This window comes from Musa acuminata, chromosome BXJ1-8 (genome assembly GCF_036884655.1).
Source record: "Musa acuminata AAA Group cultivar baxijiao chromosome BXJ1-8, Cavendish_Baxijiao_AAA, whole genome shotgun sequence".
Taxonomy (NCBI): Eukaryota; Viridiplantae; Streptophyta; class Magnoliopsida; order Zingiberales; family Musaceae; genus Musa; species Musa acuminata.
The window spans coordinates 1,924,551-1,941,653 of record NC_088334.1 but is presented as its reverse complement, the minus strand read 5'-3'; the positions used below and the strand labels follow the sequence as shown (position 1 = coordinate 1,941,653).

The following is a 17,103-nucleotide window of genomic DNA, read 5'->3' as shown; positions in this document are numbered from 1 at the left end:
CAAGAGGGGTAAAAAAAAAAAATCTCAAAGCCTTAAATGATGATGGTCAAAGCAAACTCTCACCAATATCAAAATGATGGCTGATGAATTAGTCTAAACGAGTAACCAGTTGCATCCACAAAAAGCCTTTTCATCTATACAAAAATTAAAGAATTTTCATGGCAGCAACAGCAAAACTCGCCACCATGGGGGAGTCCTGAAAGATGCATACTTTTCTACCCTGTATCATCAAACAAAGTCAAAAAATGTGCCCATGGCAGATGTCAAAGACCGAGGAATGCTAATAATGGAGTTGTGAGCATTAATCATCTGCTGATATGCTTGAAAAGATTGATTTTAGAGTCTCGTAGGTCATGAAAACAATGCCCACACTGGGGACAACTTTGAGGTATTCAGGCAAGATACCTCGGTATAAGCCTCGAAATCCTTCGGTCCTAATTATATGCTTAAACGTCCCAAAGACGCCTGACTTATAGACACAAGCCCTTCCAGCTGCCCCTTCCAACTGCATTCTTCGCCTCACCAGATCCAACGGGAATGTCACTGCAAAATCATACTGCAGATGTAAGCAATATAGATTCCTATACAGTGGTCCAAAAAAGACACTCAAGTATGACTAACATAGGAAAGTTGCAGTTCCTCAAAAATTCATCCTGCATGCTAGTCTATGCAAAAGTCAGTCCACAGAAAGTACTTTCAAGTTTAGAACTATATTAAGATCTTAATCTATGCAAAAGTCAGTCCTAGGATGGAAAAAAAAAAAAAAAAAGATATTGATTGATTTTTTTATTAATAAATGTTAGTTCTTTCAATCCAACATCTATTTTTTTTTCCCCATATGCTCCTCTCTCCTACCTATCTTGTGAATTATACTTGATTTTACTTATTGCAGGTAACCATGACTAAAATACATCTGCCATAATCAGGAAACTAATAGATCCCATTTGATTTCGTTTGATTCCACAGCTATCTTCATGAAACAGCAATGCTGTCGTCTTGTCATTTTCAGCAGCATCATTCTGGCTACTTCTGACATAAGCCTTCTGTTCTGACAGCACACCCTTCTGTTTATAACAAAGCTTCTCTCTGCCAACAATTCAGCCATGACTGGAAGGAAAGTGTACCCAAATTCAACCATGCATAAATGCATATTCCGATTTGATCAACCCAGTTACTATATCACATTTGACTAGACATATCTTTATAAAGACTTTTTTTCCTGCATCAACTATAGGCACATCTAAGATTTGCTATTCGTTAAATAGGCCCTCAGAAATAACCAAATACAACGCAAAATCCGAAGAATATGAATCTGAATTAAATGATGATGGGACCTGTCATATGGATGAACCAACAAATTTTCTAGATTAAAAGGTCATTATCTTCTGCCGACAATAGATAAGTAACATGAATGGCATACCTACCATATATGAACTTCATTTGGCATGCTTTATCACTTATACCATGACTCCAACAGCAAATTCAATTTATTACATTTGACATTTATACTTAGCTATAAGTTAAACATGGTCTAGAGAATGACAAGTGATTAGTCATACCGTATAACCATATGAATTAGCCATTATGTAACACAAGTGGATAGAATACACCCGAAGCTAAGTTTGCAAGGCCATAAATGAAAAATGTGCATATTTGAATCTCAATAAGAACAAGCATGACAAGCATTCCCAGCTTTACAAGGTGGATTAAAACAATTAGTAAGAAACTTCATCCTTACAAGGTAGATTAAAACAACTAATAAGAAACTTCATCCAAAAATACATTCTTATGTATGAATCAACAATAAAATATGCTTGAAGTCATAAACTTCCACAATGTAATAATCTCATTTGATCTTAATGGAAACTTGAGATGCATCGTAAATTAATATGCAGACCTAGCTTCAATTTGTTTCAAATGCTAATATGCCCAAATAGACCACACAACTGTAGTTTTCTAAGTTTTCAGACTTGTGCATCTAGGTTCTAGCTTTTCACATTCAGGCATCAATTGGTTTTTCATTCATATGAATAACAGCTTAAAATGATGTGATCTAACCTCTACTGTACATTATAAGTTTGTTGGCAATGTACCTGTTGATGATGAAATACCAGAAAGACTTCCACAAGCCAAACTAACCAATACAGGAGAATCATATGGCCTAGTATCAAAAAAAGAAAAAAAAAGTCAAAAAATCACATGTTATACTTATCATTGGATGGAAAGAAACCTCCAACTCAGATTAAAGTTTGCAGCTTATCAATAGGACAGAAATCCAATCACCTCTCAACTTGCCAACGAGATCTCAAAGTTTCATACACAGAAAAGCTGATTGCTATGCTGGGTCCAACACCCTGCAGTTTAACAATGGTCAACACCAACTAAAAACAATTAAAGACCATCACCAGAATCAAAATTAGTTCAATGATTAAGTTTACCATCAATGTTGGTCCAAGTCCCTTGTATAATCCTCTCATACCCTCATCTCTGCAGATAGCATACACAGCATGTGAAATGCCCCTGTAATACATAGTATTCGTCTGCACATTTAAGAGATGAAATAGTCATACATTTGAAGATACTGCAACCCACAAGTCTAAAAACTCATATTGTAGCAACCAGAAGGCATTGAATGGGCCGTGAAGGAAGGTAACACCAAGTTGGTGATCGAGTAAAATGCAGAGCTGGTGGTCAACAGTTTATTAACCTTTCTGAATACCCTATCATGCATGTTTATATAGTGGGGAACAAATGTGCCTATTGGTTGGCCAATTTTGCAAAGGTTAAAAGGATTTCTTGTTTTTGGAAGAGGAAGTGACCGGTTGTTTTGGAATTCTTGCTACTTTTTTATCAGCATGGTGCTGGTCATTATCGCTTTTTGAAATATATATATATATATATATATATATATATATATATATATAATCAGAATATTCATGACTTCAAATCAGTTCAAGTACTACTATGGTAAATGACTAGATTGCCAATAGACCCACTGACCAAAACCTAAAAGGAGATTAGAGATATACTATATTAGTGCCACAGCAAAATTTGAAAATACGGAGGACTGTAACCCCATTATTGGTAAATCATGAACTAAGATGATATTTATTATTAACTTTTGCATAAGTGAGTGTTAACTTAAAAATGATACACATGTTTCATTCTCATCCACAAAGTGCAGGTAATCAATTTTATATGCATTGATGAAGGACACAATTGACTTACTTTTTAAACTCAACAAACCTTTAATTTCAAAAATTATCAAGTCCAAACATTAAAATTAATGGGTTGAGCATTATCAAACAAAATAAACGGTAAATTTTCAAAACAAAAGCAAGGAGTATGTGATACATGAATGAAAAAGAATAACAAACAGAAAGGAAAAAAGCAACCATGTGATTGCTTTGCTCATTGGCAAATGAAAAAACCACAACAAATAATAAGACTTGTGCTACTCAAAGCAAAAGCTCTTTTATGCTAATACCCAGCAGCCAACATCTCATAAAAAAGCAGAAATAAGATAAAGCAGTAGGAGAGCTGATAATTATTGCAATCAAACTAGCGCTCTCAGGTGCAAAGTGACTTCTTTTGTTGACATAGGGAATCATGTTGCTACATGTTGAACCTGAAAAAGTCCAAATTAAATTCCACTGAGGCTGGCCAGCTCATCCGCAACATCAGCAATAAATCTAGATGGTGAATATTCTCTCAACTGTCTGGATAAGGGGAATCTTCTACAACTATAAAGTAGTCTAAGCACTATAAAAAGAGGGCTCCTGCAGGTACAGACAGGAGCTATCTTGCCACAGAGAATAAACAATTTCCTCACTAACTTGTCATAGCTTGAACATGAGCATTAGAGGAGCTGGGACAGCACAACTTCAGGACATCCACCTCGGAACTAGCTGCTTCAGCCGGACCTCACTGTGGCCCCACAATCTACTTCAACCCATATTACTTGAGAAAAGTGGGTTAGGTCATTCACACTTAGCACTTCAGGTTGAAGATCAATTATGACCTTATGTTGTAACTAGAAAATAAAAATTATACCCACGTACAAAACAAAACCATAGAAACAGAAACAAATTATAAATGCACATTCAAGTGAAATAACACTTGAGCTTCTGCATACCACAACCATTATCAATTTGCCAAAAGATTAAATCAAATAAATGTGTTTGATATGGATTCCAGAAAGGCAAATATGGCAAGAACTTTTTGTTGGATCAAAAAGTATGAGATTCACTATTAATGTAAGACTAACAGACTGAATCCGGCTAATTGACAGACAAAGGAAGCAACTACCTGAGCTGCAAGACGTGTTCTAACAAGATCCAGGGGATATGTGACAGATGCAGCTGTAATCCCAGCCAGACCTCCACCAAACAACCGCACGCAGACATCTGCACTCACACTATCTCTATGCCTATCTAGCCCAGGAATCAATTGCAGTAGCTGCATTAGATTATAAATTTAAAACAGAAATCAGTGGTGTTGTCAAACATAAGATTTATTTCAGTACTGAACTTCACTTACATTCTTGTATCGCTCATAAGCATAAAAACTTATAGAAGAATAAGGTAAGCGATGAGCAATTGTCACCAAATTTCCTTTCCAAAATGCTCTAAAACCTTCTTCATGAACAATACGAGAAGCTTCATGCCATATGCTAGCTTTCCTTAGAGTTGCAACATCAGAGTGCATTCCTTGCACCTAAATTTGGGATGCCATAAAATACAACCATGAGACTCATATATGAAAAGGACAAATAGATGAATCTTTGACTACCTGGAATAAAAAGGTTGAATACTGGACACAAAAATGGCTTAAAACCTACAGGAAACTAGATAAAGAATTAAAAGACGAAGTCCTTTGATAGCACCATAAAAACAAGAAAAGATTTTAGCCCTATAACAGATTTTCTTCAAGGGATATTGTAGACAATAAAATGTTCAATGAATTTTAAGCAGATTTAGCAATCATGAGAAGATGGGAATTAAAACCATTTGAGTCACTTAGAACCTTAAAAAACTGTATAAGAAATGAAATCAAAGAAGTCTGATGAGTCATTAATAGACGCCACATTTTATGTTTTTAAGCCTCATAGTTGTATATTCATTTATAAGGCCATCAACTCTGGTGAAAGCATGACTAGCTTCCCTTCATTAGCAATCTTCATAGCATTATTGTATGATGTCCAACATCATAACTTACACAACCAGCATACAGCAAAATGCAACAACTACGTGTCGGGGACAAGCTACCATTTCATGCCATGAGATTGCCTAAGGGTGGAAGCCCAAAGAAATCTTAATCCAAACTAGGATGCTGAGTTTTTTAACATCTGATCTCCGTCGTAACTGTACTGATCTACAAGTGCAGAAATGATAAGTTTTGGGCTCCATTTGTGCCAAACCATTTAGAGATTATCTGGAAGCCATAGGCCAAGAAAAAGTCCATGATACGAAAGACTGTGACTATTGAATCAGCAAATCAACGAGAGTACGGCCAAGAACGCTCAGCTCGCCTTTTCCTCAAACATAATTTAGGTGCAACAAGATGTAGCCAGAAATAATATTCAAATATAATCGAGGTATATGTATATACTTGTAGATTTATGGAGCACAAGAACACAGGGAAGAGCAAAAAGTTCGTCTTCCCGGTCGCCAAAGAGAAGGAAGAGCGAGAAGTTACCTGGAAGAGGATGGTAAGGCGAGCAAGAGGAGCCGTGCACGTCTTGCTGACCGCCCCGGCGACTCCTCCGGCAATAAGGTGCGCAACCGTCCCGATCTGCGGCTGATGTTGCAACTGCTGACGCTGCTGCTGGTGGTGATTCTGCTGCTGGTCGTGCGCGGAGTACCTCCTTGCCCCGCCGTCTACAGCGCCTCCGCCACTGCCGTGGCCAGAGGAAAGAGCTCCCACCCGCGCCTCCGTCTGCATCTCCGGCCGCTGCTTCTCCTCCTCCTCCTCCTCCTCCTCCTCCTCCTCCTCCTCCGCTCACCCCTAATCGCTTCACGCAGAACCTAGATTGGTGCCGGAGCAGCTCCGGCGTTCATCTGCAGCCTCGCCCGAATCGAACCGAAACCCTAGAAACGAAACCCTCGCTGATAGCCTGCCCTTTGTCTCTTGGGAGAGCAAATTGGGTAATATTTCCTTTTAATTCTTCGGTTTTAAAATTGGTCCACACCCACCGACCCGGATAATGTGTGGACCAGGTGAGATTCAGCTGCGGGGCCTCCCGTTTCTGCCAATACGAACGTCGGTAACAAATCGAACAGGTGAGATTATTTATTTCTTTTTTTCTAGAACACGAAATAATCGCGATGTGGTGGAATCGGACGGTCAGGATGCGTCCGACAGGTTATATCAGAAGCAACCGACCTTGGGAAGATAATGGCACGTGAGAGAATATGCTGTGGTGCCGAAGCACTAACTCCAGTTGGGGGATTCTTGGAATATCCCCCGTCTTGCTTCGATCCTACGCGACGAGCATACATACATACTTCCGTATAAAAATCTGATGCAGTATGTTATCCCTGTAATGGACTCCATCAAAATGATCCAACGCAAGGCTTGTTGTGCAGGCAGTGCTTTGAGATCCGGTCAAGTGTGATTAGGTTCGAGTTAGTTTGTGGACTGTGTCAATTTTGTATAAGGTTTGATCGAATCCAACCCAACCTGAAGGGTTCGATTCAAATGGTGAAGCCCATGAAGGCCCATTAAGGCCCATATAGTGGTGCCCGATTGTTACGTTAGTGTGGCCCACGTGACTCGCCCTCCGGCTCGGCTATATTACTTTGTGTTGGCTGTCTTTACTATTAAGGCGATTACTATTAAGGAAGGAGCCAAATTATTATTAAGGCGATCCATGGAATGAGCCAAATCAGTTTTAAGGCGATTGCCATGAAAAAGCTCCTTTTCTATTTATTTTTTTTTTCCGGAAGGCATATCTGTTTTCTTCTTTTTTTTTCCTATGATATCTCTATTTCTTATAAGTAATAAATGTCTTTATTGTCATCTATCATCTACTATCTTCACCTCATTGCCTTTAGGCTCGATAGTAGTTGAGCCCTTTCATGCATCGTGATCATCGATGAGGCATTCCCTCTATCCTCCTTCGCATGGTCCATTTTGCTAAGTGTCATTCATGTGAACCCACTTATCACTTCACTACCTTGAGCGCTAGTATCTCTCTCCCATGGTTGTCATAAGTGTGACTCTTGTTTTTTATGGATCTTACCTTCGTCGTCACTCAAAGACCCATCTACTTAGCCCCTCCAATGTCGTGTAACACCCCTCTTGCTGATCCCTCACCTCGTGACTTCTCGCTCAACCCTATACCCTTGCTTGCAACACCATGCTTCCCTCGTCCTCATACTTACCACCGACTTCCTTGGCAAGGATGTATCAGGCAACTCCTCCTATGTGATGTTTGTGTCCAAGTGTGCTAAGGTCAATCATGAGTAGACGAATGTCCATAGAGTCTAAGAAGAAGAAGATCATCATCATCTCCCTCGCTGATTCACAACTAATTCACAATCCCATATCATAACATCATTTCAAAATTACGAACCCTGTTTTCAGAATGTATATAAGATAATGATTTCTTTCATTTGGATTTAGCAGTCACTTCTGGTTCCTGAAATCCTAATTCCATGGCGTGTTCAGGTGATGCAATAAGCCCTGCTGCAACCCAGCTTAACAATGAGAGATGTCGAGTTGTTCTACAAGTTGCACCAATGCTAGTTTCAATTGTCAGCATATATATCTCGATTCTTCACACTTGGTAGCATGATCGAGTGCAGATGGATTTTGCTTGCACATCAAGTAGATACCTTTCGGTTCATGCATGGTTTCTTTATACCTGATCGAAGTTGCATTACACAAAATACAAGCTTTTGGTTGATAAGATTAATTATAATAATTAGTATTAGGTGAAACAAAATATAATGATTTAGATTAAGATAAATAGATAAGGATAAGAGGATTTATTGGGGTATGATTGATTTTTTGATTATTTAAAAAGATTGATAATCTATTTTTTGTAGTTTTTGGATAATGGATATAGTGATTATATGAGAGAGAATAAAATTTTATTTCAAATGCTTGATGATTCAATCAGGTCTATAATTCATATGGCAAATGACAATAAGGTTAAGATAGAAGAGAAAATAACAATTGCTATGAACACTAAATTTGGTAAAAAAAAAATATTAATGATATGATATTTATTCTTAGTTTAAAATAAAATCTCAAATATGGCACACTATCATGAGATTGTGACCCTTTATCCCGACCATTGTAGTAGGTGCTTTTCATGAGAAAAGACCAATTGAAGGGGAGGGTTTCTTCAAAGATAAATTCACGAGCAAGTGGTATCTTTTTACGATCAACCCTAGCATCGAGAAATTTGTTAAGATATTATACTATTTTTTATGATGAAAAATTTTGATTTATGATAAAAAAAATTTAAATTGATAGCAACTATGAGAATGATAAAAACAAAAAAAATTATTTTTAATTTTTTTCTTACATTATTGATAAATCAACATTATGATATAAAAGATATGATCATATGAATTATGATACATTAGAATTATTAAATCAAAGAATATAATAGTTGGTTTGTCTAACATTAAGAATAAAGATACTATTGATGAATCTTATATTTTTTAAAAATAATATAAAAATTTCTTACAAACATGTCATTCTTAGAGAGCCAAACAAATATTTAGCTTTATGTAAACTATCTCACATGGTGAAAGTAAATATTTTTTTATTATTTATATATGTATGCACAAAGATGATGTGAGTATATTTTCTAAAAGAAAAAACTGAAATCTTCTCTATTTTCAAAAATCTGAAACCGTATGTTGTAGTGTTTGAGTTTCACATACTTTCAATTATAACTAGTATGCCGATAGAAACATAAATAATTTGTATATGTTACCCATATTTAGTAATATGATTTATGATGTCTATGTTTTATAAAAATAATAAATGATATGCTTATGTTTTTGACTTTTAAAATTGAAGTATAAGCTTTCTAAAAATATTATTTTCAGTGTTATACGAAATATTAGTTAAGCATGCATAAGTATTAATGTTTATGTTAAATATAGCATAACGATTAAAAGTGACAGTTGAATTTTAATCGACCTTGAGTGAATATCAATGCCTGAATAAGTTTGGCCATGATTAATGTAAGGAAGTTTGAGTTTTAAACAATATATATTTAGAAGATCATAGGCATGAGTGGAATAATAAAAAAATAAATAGAGATGCAAATCAAAGATGAGTGTTTACTAAATATTGAGATATATAAGTAAGACTGAAAGATAAGTTTAAGTAAAAAAATATATCATCTTTGTCAAGTCAAATTAAACTCAATTGAAGTTGCTAACAATATTAGAATTATTTTAGTAAAATAAAAAATAAAAATTAAATAGTGAAGTAAATAAAAAAAGAGTGTTATACTAAATATTAAGATACATAAGTGAGATTGAAGGATGCACATTCAGATAAAAAAATATCATCTTTGTCAAACCAAATTAAACTCAATTGAAATTACTATAATATTAAAATTATATTAGTAAAAAATAAAATAAAATAAAAAAAATAAAAATAAAATATTTAAATGAGGCCTAATGGGATTAAACCCTATACCTCAAGGTAACATCTTAAGCACTTTTATCTTATTTTGACCTTATATTCTTTACTAACTTGATAACACATGATCCTTTTCTCCTTTTTTTTTTAGTTATTTTATCATGAAAGCTAGGAAACCCTAGCTCTAAGAAATATTAAGGTAAGAAAAACCTAACTTTTCTTTTGCTATACCTAGGGTTTCAATTTTATATATTATAAGCTAATTTTTTTAGCTATTTTATGTAATCTAGACTTTAGATTTATCTTTGATTTTTGGATATATTTTGAATCATTCTCTTACTATTCTAAAACCTCTAGTATGACCTTAATTTAAGATAAGTGGATAAAGCTATTATTGTCTCAATTTAAGGTACTCATAATTTTTTTTTTCTGGGAAAGGGTTCTATTTAAGCTAAATTAGCCCTCTTAGGGATATAATTATATTTTATCCTTTTGACATATTTTAAAAGGTTCCCATAAGATTATATGAGATTTATAATTGAGTGAATATTAGCTTTATATACCATGATATGATATGAGATATATAAGTTCATATAATCCCAACATAATTTCAATATAATAGAGTATGCATTCGTAGTTGAATTAAGAGAGTAGTTTAGCTTCCAAATAATTTTATTTTAAGCTAAATTTTGATGTATATTTATTTTTACATGTTTCATAGTCTTCTATAAAATTTTATGATAATTAGCTAGAATAATGAAGTAATTTTTTTTTATAAATTTATTCAATGGTTTGATTGATACTAACTAGTTCATTTGTTTATAGAGTGAATTTTAAAAAAATTGATGTTGAAGTTTAGATGAATTTTTAGGTCGAGTATAATCTATTTTATAAGGGATTTTATCAATTTTTTTCTATGAATTATTTAAAAGGGTTTCATATGACAACTTGTAAGTTAGTGAATACTTCAATTAATACAAATGATAAACTTATGTTAAATAATGGAGTTGACAAAGTAGATAAGAAATAATATAAAATTTTAATTGGATGGTTAGTCTATCTCACAAATTCGAAGTCCAACATTATATTTGTAATTAGTTTATTATTCAAATTCATGCATAGACATAATGAGCATCACTTTAAAGCAATAAAAGAGTTCTTAGATATGTTGAAGGAACTCTCAATTATAGCATTTGTTATGAGTAAGTAAAAAGATTTTAAGTTGTATTCTTATACTAATAGTGATTAGCTAGATGATAGAAAAAAATATTTTAGGATTTGTATTGGCTCAGGAGTGATTTCATTGATAACAAAAAAGCAAGAATGTATTGCTCTCTCAAGCTCTGAGGCAAAGTATGTTGCGACTACAAGTATGATAAGTCAGACAATATTACTTCGAAGAATTCTAGTACGACGAAAAATCCAATCGTTCATGGATGCACCGAATACATCAGAGTTAGACATCATTTCATTCGTGAACTAATTGATAAAAAAAAATTTCAAATTGACTATTGCAACAGTAAAGACTAGTTTGTCGACATCTTTACAAAAGCTTTGACAAAAAAAAATTTATTTTTTTTCAAGATAAATTTAAGTTATAATTAATTTTTTGAATTAAGGGGAATATGATAACATTAATTCAAATAGCTAGGATTAAGCATAACAAAAAATAAGAATTTAAATTAAGATAAATAGATGATGATGAAGAAATATATTAAACTATGATTGATTTCCTCATGATTTAAAAAAACTTATACACTATTTTTAACTAATACAAATAAATATTTTTGAATAAATTCAGAGTACCACAGAAACATCTTTTCTCTCTTATACTTGGAGTTCCACAGAAGGCCAACCTTCTGCCCTGCACAAGTCTTCTTGTCTTGTTGGGTGTACAGGCTATTCGACTGCCTTTAATTGTCGTAATGCCTGTTTTTCCGAGCTTACAAGTATTAAGTTGCACTCGTGTGGACGCCGACCGACGATGATTGATTGCAACTTCTTGTTACCAGATGCACGTAGCAAGAAAGGACGTTTACCATATCCTACAGCATCATCTCAGTACTAGGTTTGAATCTTTCTTCTCGGGCATCTCCTCCTTTCCCACCACCATGGCATCCAATGAGCAGTTCGAAGATAAGAAAGGCACCACTCCTCCTCCTCCATGGCTGGGCTGGACTGGTTTCGAGCAATCGAGAATATCCACATTCCCAGGAGACGACACGTGAAGCGCCACCGAAGGATTCGAGGGCTGCACAGGTGTCGTTCGACGTACAGTCACCCACCCCCCATCCCCATCGACCATCCTTGATCGCTTTGCCTCTCCAATCCAATCCATCATCTCCTCGTGTCTTCTAGTGCCAAACATTATCATATCCTTGCAGTCCCACGTCTCGATGCTTTGATTCCTTTTGGCCCCCCATGGCCGATGTGGACGAGACGATAAGGATGATGGCGAGCTTGCAGAATGATTCTTTTGTTGTGGAGTCCCACAACAATTGAGCCCTTAGGAATCGCCATCACTGGAAGTGGCTTCTTGCAGATAGAGGGGGTCACTGCTTCCAACAGAAAAGAACGAACGACTCGTTATAACAGAGACGATGTGGGAAGCATACTTTATCGTATGCTTTCTCACTGATTTGAAGTCATTGGACATCATCATTGGAGGCTCATCGTCACCGTGTTTCAAGTTTGGTCCTCTTCATCTGATGGTGACGGAGACGGCAGAGAGGGCGGTGCTTCCTACTTGGTTCACCAATGGTGGGGAAAACGGCGTGGCTTCTGCTGTCATCTAGCGACGACTCGTACTAATTATCCCACGTAACATCAAAGGTGTGTGACCGGGACTCGATGCGGAGAGGCACGTGGCCGCTCGCTTCTTATCCGGTTGCACGTGTGGCACCCACGTTCACTCGTACGAATAAGATGGGCTATCGTTTACGCTCTTATCCACTCATAACATAAATAATAATGCAGTTTATATTTAATATATTTCTTATTTACGTATTTTTTAAATAATATTTAATTTGTCTAAGATAGAGAATAGACTCGTAACGATGATACCAAACAGCGAGCGAGGTGTTTCATGGGAGCACATGGAGTGAACTCGGGGACGACACGACACGTCACATGAGCAGTGGCGTCGCCGACTGTGCTCGCTTTATGCCTTGTTGCCTGTCACGTGTCACTCCCCCTACTTCCTCTCGCCCTATTTATACCTCCTCTTCTGGGGCGATGAGCCATAGAACAACGCAAAGTGGTCGTGGTGAGTGGTAGTGTTGTCTGCAGTGAGAGAGAGAGAGACAGAGAGAGAGAGAGGGGGGGGAGGGTCGAATGGAAGGAGAAAAGAAGCCATCGTCATCTTCGATTGCCGATGAACTGTTAGACATCAGGAAGAGTGCGGGGACGCCCGCCGATTCCTCCTTTTCCTCTTCTTCTTCTTCCGCCTTGTCGCCCGGCTACTTCAGCAGTGTCTTCCCCACTGGTTCCACGGTATGCACGGTTGGCTCTTCTCAATGGGTGATCGATGATGGGTTTCACGACTTGTAGTGGAATTCGTCTGTGGATTATTTGTTTGAAGGACTAGGATTATAGTAGGGTTTCGGATTTTTAGGCAATTTGATAACTGCCTAATTGGTTTGGCATCTCCTCTTAATTTACTACGTAATGATTAGAACCGGTCCTAAATGAATGTGTTCTGTTCTACGACGTTGTAGGAGATGTCTAAGGATTCAGCAGAGAGTGACTTGTTCTGGACCTCCAGCGAGCGAAGGACAGATGATCTGATCGGGAACGCTCAGGCCGCTGCAGCAGGTCCTTGATCATGAACCAACTCATGGTTGATTTCGACTAGGTTTTCTATTCATTGTTTCTGCTAAATTAGGCCGTCCCCCATTTTTACTTTCTTGCAGTTTAATCAAGTTCTTATAATCCATTAGATACATGTAGTCCTCAATAAAGTAAACCATGAACATCATAAGCACCCACCGAGTGTTCATTGTTTCTTTTGCTATGCAACAAGAAGAAGAAGAAGCTGAAGCTGCAATGTCACAACTATTTGGGTCTGGGTATATGGAGATCTTCTCCCACTATTGAGTTTTAAGTGTTCTATTTTGATGTAAAATCTCGAAGCAATGCTGTTAGGTTTTCTTGTTCTTGTTTTTGTCTTTTGTTTAAACAATTAGAAGTTGACCAGAAGGGCTAAATCTCCCTGCGCAGATGGGAAATCTCAGGGAAGTCCCAGCAGAAGGCAAACTACGTGGAGCAAGGATGGTAAACTAGTCGATCCCAATCAATCAGAAGAATCGACCTACTTGTGCTCATCTGTGCACTATGGTGGTCGAGATTTCTATGTCAGCTCTCCTTCCAACCAAGTCTCTGGAGCTCCAAAAAGTGTAAGGGAATCAAAAAATTACATAACTAAAAGGAAACCAACATGTCCCACTGTTGTAACCAACCTTACTTTCTAATGCTACCAGGATAAAAAAGCTGATGAAGGGGATGATTCAGGTGACGCTAACATTGCAAACAGAGGTGAATGGTGGCAAGGTATGGCATAGGTCTATGTGCTTTATCTAAATACCTTGAGTTCAAGAGTAGCAATTCAATAAATTTATTTGTTTGTTTCCCTAATTTATTAATTAATCAGGTTCCCTGTACTACTGAAGACACTGATTAGATCAGTATGCTCTTCTTTTAATAGAGGAGGAAGGTAGTTTGAAGCCTTGGGCTCTATTTTCACATATTTCCATTGCGTAAATTTTACTGATATTTGTTTTATTGTTTCAAGCTATTCCTTAATTAGTATTCTTTCACTTCATGAGACTAGTGATCTTATTAAGTTCCTACACATGATAGATGCTCAAGTAAGTTTGTCCTGATGTTTCATGATGTTACAACTTTTGAACCTAGAAGTGCTTGCCTCTTATCTGTGTCCGGGTTTAGCATATTCTTTGGTAGGTCATGAAGTTATGTATGGCTTTGGTAGATTCTTTAACAATAGAACATTACCATCATAATGAAACTTTCTTGTTCAAAATATTCATTTATTGCTGTTTTGGGTCATTTCTTTTCTTACACCTATGCAAACATCCGTTTGGACTGTGTTATCTACTATAGGCTTTATTGGATGTCCAATTATTTTTGTATACTGAAATATAAAAAGCATGTCATTTCCTCAAATCGACACCATTTTGAAGCATTGTACCGCTTTTTGGCCGTAACAAATTGTTAGTATATGGCAGATGAACATTTGTTTAAGAAAGATTGTCAAAATTATGAAAATCATGGTTGGCCTGTATTTATTACTTGGATGGCCTTTGATGACCTATTCTTATTGCATCATCCTAAAGAGTCAATAGGATTGCAAATTTCTGGATGAAGCTTCAGCAGATGACTGGCGCTAAGAATGTTTAGGTTGCTGCTGCTTTTCAGTTAAGAAAGTAACCTTTGAAGATTCAACATACTTTGGAGTATGTCGCCTTCTGTTTGACCCCTCCCAAATCGTGTTTTACTGTGCAGTATTTTAAAAACCATTTGGTGCGATGGAATGTTCCTTCATGTCTATTTTTTTATGACCATATTTCACAAGGTCAATTCAGTTCCTAAATTTGCTCAAACAATCTTTTGTTTGGCCTCTCTAACCATAATAGCTAGTGAGCTGCTTGCATATACAAGCTTAACCCACCAGAGCATGACTTGTATCTTTCGTGAGCTCCTCAAATTGCAAATTGATAGATCTTTATTCGAATACTCTTCTTCTCTCAACTGACCCCTTTTAGAGTGGTAGGTTCTCTGACTGATATGGCATAATTGCTTAAACATCTACCTTTGGTTTTATTAGAACAATGATAGATAGATTATCTGAATGTGCTTGATTTAAGTGAATAGTCATATATGGTGCTCAGTCATGGGAGAAGATTCATGTAGTCGCCCCTCAACTGTGAGGGTCGTTGTTGTTGAATTTGAAAGGTTGGTTTGTCATGCATCCAATTGCGACTCTTTCATCCATGATCTTTCCTTATTAAACTGACCAATCTCGCCTACTTATCTGCATCGACCCTAACAGTGTTTTGAAATGCTATATTGCAATCGTCAACATTGCTTTGCACCACTCTGCTTGACCCAAATGGCCTGCTTTGCGCCACTCGCTCTGTGCACTTTTCACTCACTTCTCTTACACTTGACACTTGGGTGATGAGTTGAAGTTGACCTGGATCTTTTTTCCAGGTCTGCGTATTTTGTATATTTTGCAGAGCAGGCAGGACTTGTCTTTTTTTTTTTTCAGCTGGCTCGAGCTCGGTAACCTATAGCTCTTGATAGAGAAGCTCGTTTTGTCATAGATTATTTCCAGCTTCCTCTTCTCATTACATAAAACTCGGAATTTTTTTTATCTTCAGTGTGTGTATTAGTTTTGGATGGAGTGGAGAGGAGAAATAGCAAAGCTCTGTTGGCCCATAAGCTTCGGTCTAATTTGGAGCACTAAAATTTACATGTGGAGCACCAGCATTTTGCATTTTTTTTTTGTCCATAGCATTGACCATAGTTCGACTAAAATTAATAATGAGAGGGTTATTAGTGTCTTTTAGCCCAATGTTAATGATTTCTTATTCTTTTATCTTCCATAGCATTGACCATAGTTTGACTAAAATTAGTAATGAGAAGGTTATTATTGTCTTTTAGCTCAATGTTAATAATTTCTTCTTTTTTTTAAATCTCAGATGTTATTATTGAAGTGATGAACAGGGGAGGCAACATGAGATTAGAAGGTAATATGCCTTTAGAGATTGATTAATTGATTGAAAGTAAGCGACATGAGATTGATTACCTTTATTTAGCAGAATTCAAAAAGCTAATAATGCCATTTGAAGAAGTCACCTTTTCTTGATATAGTATCTCCTAAGAATTGGGTTTTGATTTACTCAGAAGAACAAAAATAACTCATATTCCCATTATTTACTAATCCGAGGACCACACCATATTCTAATGGTAATCTGTGACAGCAGCACATGCTGTTCTGGTCTCACTGGTTTAATCTTTTGTGTATTTGTCTCTTCACTGTATCAGAATTCTTTAGTGTGATACTCTTCTTTCAAAAGCTTTACTTCTTCAGCTAATCTAATGTTCACTGTTTGGATTCCTAGTTGGTGTTTAGAGAGCTACTGCTGTCTCGGTGTGCTAGCTACTTACAGGAGTCAGCATAACCACCATATGAAGTCTCACTTCCCAGTTCTTTCTCGGGGTCTTCGATTCGCACGTAGTAAGATACTACTGTCTATGTACGAAGTAATTGTCTTTGTACGTAATTTCAGGTTTGGGCAGCAGAGAAGCTGTTTCGAGTCGTCGCCTCCAGCTTTTACCGCAGTGTGGATGTCAGGTTGCTCACAAATGTATATTTTAATGCACATAATAAGCTTTTATTAGTGGTTTGTTTGGATGAGGAGCTTCCAAAAATGAGTGGGCAGTGGAGACAATCTCCACCGACTCCCCCAT

General features: G+C 36.6%; 2 protein-coding genes across 6 annotated transcripts; one reads left to right on the top strand and one right to left on the bottom strand.

Annotated features, from left to right (window-relative positions):
• Nucleotides 1–66: 66 nt before the first annotated feature.
• On the bottom strand, nucleotides 67–6,120 carry LOC135584947 (uncharacterized). Of its 2 annotated transcripts, XM_065194591.1 has the most exons (8): nucleotides 5,698–6,120; nucleotides 4,540–4,716; nucleotides 4,309–4,458; nucleotides 2,439–2,540; nucleotides 2,284–2,354; nucleotides 2,094–2,161; nucleotides 406–543; nucleotides 67–220 (listed from the first exon to the last, which is right to left on the bottom strand). In XM_065194591.1, exons 1-8 carry the CDS (start codon nucleotides 5,941–5,943, stop codon nucleotides 216–218), a joined length of 957 nt encoding a protein of 318 aa, XP_065050663.1. In that variant the 5' UTR covers nucleotides 5,944–6,120; the 3' UTR covers nucleotides 67–215. The 2 variants fall into 2 exon arrangements, with proteins under 2 accessions (XP_065050663.1, XP_065050662.1); XM_065194590.1 differs by having other exon boundaries at nucleotides 67–543; nucleotides 5,698–6,119.
• A 6,729-nt stretch (nucleotides 6,121–12,849) lies between these two features.
• Nucleotides 12,850–17,047, top strand: LOC103994031 (uncharacterized). Of its 4 annotated transcripts, none has more exons than XR_010515477.1 (7): nucleotides 12,850–13,104; nucleotides 13,329–13,425; nucleotides 13,831–14,006; nucleotides 14,091–14,160; nucleotides 14,964–15,083; nucleotides 16,332–16,379; nucleotides 16,755–17,047. XR_010515477.1 is itself a non-coding variant. In XM_065194589.1 (6 exons), the coding sequence occupies exons 1-6, from the start codon at nucleotides 12,946–12,948 to the stop codon at nucleotides 16,763–16,765; spliced, it is 561 nt and encodes a 186-aa protein (XP_065050661.1). In that variant the 5' UTR covers nucleotides 12,850–12,945; the 3' UTR covers nucleotides 16,766–17,047. The 4 variants fall into 4 exon arrangements, 1 of the variants encoding a protein (XP_065050661.1); XR_010515478.1 differs by lacking the exon at nucleotides 14,964–15,083 and adding an exon at nucleotides 14,261–14,323; XR_010515476.1 differs by having other exon boundaries at nucleotides 14,964–16,379.
• The last annotated feature ends 56 nt before the right edge of the window (nucleotides 17,048–17,103 follow it).

Excerpts from the sequence above, each read along its gene's own strand:
- LOC135584947 (XM_065194590.1), bottom strand. The coding sequence starts at position 5,943 with ATGCAGACGGAGGCGCGGGTGGGAGCTCTTTCCTCTGGCCACGGCAGT. Across the intron at positions 4,459-4,539 it reads CTTATGAGCGATACAAGAAT|CTACTGCAATTGATTCCTGG; the intron begins GTAAGTGAAGTT and ends AATCTAATGCAG. Across the intron at positions 2,355-2,438 it reads GACTTGGACCAACATTGATG|GGTGTTGGACCCAGCATAGC; the intron begins GTAAACTTAATC and ends GTTAAACTGCAG.
- LOC103994031 (XM_065194589.1), top strand. The coding sequence starts at position 12,946 with ATGGAAGGAGAAAAGAAGCCATCGTCATCTTCGATTGCCGATGAACTG. Across the intron at positions 13,426-13,830 it reads CGCTCAGGCCGCTGCAGCAG|ATGGGAAATCTCAGGGAAGT; the intron begins GTCCTTGATCAT and ends CTCCCTGCGCAG. Across the intron at positions 14,161-16,331 it reads CAGAGGTGAATGGTGGCAAG|ATGTTATTATTGAAGTGATG; the intron begins GTATGGCATAGG and ends TTTAAATCTCAG.